The 1,420-nt window shown below is 68.2% G+C and overlaps 1 protein-coding gene across 1 annotated transcript; it reads left to right on the top strand.

Annotated features, from left to right (window-relative positions):
• Positions 1 to 1,395, top strand: BBK36DRAFT_1105641 (tetrapyrrole methylase; the record flags this gene model as incomplete). Its single annotated transcript, XM_024889202.1, has 2 exons — positions 1 to 223; positions 302 to 1,395. Coding segments are annotated over 2 exons (1,317 nt in total), but the record flags the coding sequence as incomplete, so codon positions are not given.
• Between the last annotated feature and the right edge of the window lie 25 nt (positions 1,396 to 1,420).

Below are 1,420 nucleotides of genomic sequence, written 5' to 3'. Positions count from 1 at the left end.
GCCCGATGCGCGCAGTCCCTCGCCGCCGGGGCGCATCCCGTCGTCGTTGCGCCACAGACGGCTGAGCTGCACTACGGCCTGCAGCGCAGGATCGACGACGGCAGCGTCAAGTGGGTGCGCGAGGCCTTTGCGGACGAGCATCTGTTCCGGCTGGGCAGACCAGAGGTCGGAGGCGTTGTCGATGCCGTGTTTGTGACAACTTCGGCGTCGCGAGAACAGCTGGGTGAGTTGACCACCACACCTTGTCAATATCGTGATAACTACATGTATCTGGAGGAACCCTACTAAAACATTCCCCCAGGCCCTCACATCTCCTCCCTCTGCAAGCGCAACCGCATCCCCGTCAACGTCGTCGACGCCCCCCATCTCTGCACCTTCTCCCTCCTCTCCGTCCACGCCGACGGGCCCCTCCAGATCGGCGTCACCACAAACGGCCGCGGCTGTAAGCTGGCCTCGCGCATCCGCCGCGAGATCGCCTCGTCCCTGCCGCCGAACCTGGGCGCGGCCTGCCAGCGCTTTGGCGAAGCGAGGCGGCGCATCCAGCAGCACGACACCAACGACGACGACGACAACAAGGCCGGCTCGTCGGGAGAAACGGCAACGCTGGGCGACCTCGACGACTCCGTCGACCAGAGCGCGCTCTTCAACAAGCTCGTCACGGAGGAGGAGGAACAACACGTCCGCAACAGGCGCATGCGCTGGCTCAGCCAGGTCTGCGAGTACTGGCCCCTCAAGAAGCTCGCCTCCGTGGCCGACCACGACGTCGACCGCCTGCTGGAAGCCTACGCCGCAGACAAGTCCCGAGGCGACGGCCACGGCAACATCAGTCCCAACCCCAGCAGCAGTAACAGCCGTCCCAAGGGCAGAATCATCCTCGCCGGCAGCGGCCCGGGCCACCCGGACCTCCTGACGCGCGCAACCTACAACGCCATCCAGACGGCCGACGTCATCCTCGCGGACAAGCTCGTGCCCTCTGGCGTCCTGGACCTCATCCCGCGCCGCACGCCCGTCGAAATCGCCCGCAAGTTCCCCGGCAACGCCGAGCAGGCCCAGGACGAGCTTCTGGCCGCCGCCCTCGCCGCCGCCGAAGCCGGCAAGACGGTGCTCCGCCTCAAGCAGGGCGACCCCTTCATCTACGGCCGCGGCGGCGAGGAGCTCGCGCACTTCCGCGCCCACGGCTTCGACGCCCCCGGCGCCGTCGTCGTCCTCCCCGGCGTCACCAGCGCGCTCAGCGCCCCCCTTTTCGCCGCCATCCCGGCCACGCAGCGCGACGTGGCCGACCAGGTGCTCATCTGCACCGGCACGGGCAAGAAGGGCAAGCCGCCCGCGCCGCCCGAGTACGTGCCCTCGCGGACAGTCGTCTTCCTCATGGCGCTGCATCGCATCGTCGGCCTCGTCCGCGAACTCACCACCCCCATCG

This window comes from Trichoderma citrinoviride, assembly GCF_003025115.1.
Source record: "Trichoderma citrinoviride strain TUCIM 6016 unplaced genomic scaffold BBK36scaffold_325, whole genome shotgun sequence".
NCBI classification, from domain to species: domain Eukaryota; kingdom Fungi; phylum Ascomycota; class Sordariomycetes; order Hypocreales; family Hypocreaceae; genus Trichoderma; species Trichoderma citrinoviride.
Note: the sequence above shows the minus strand (reverse complement) of the source record. Positions and strands in the feature narration are given on the sequence as shown.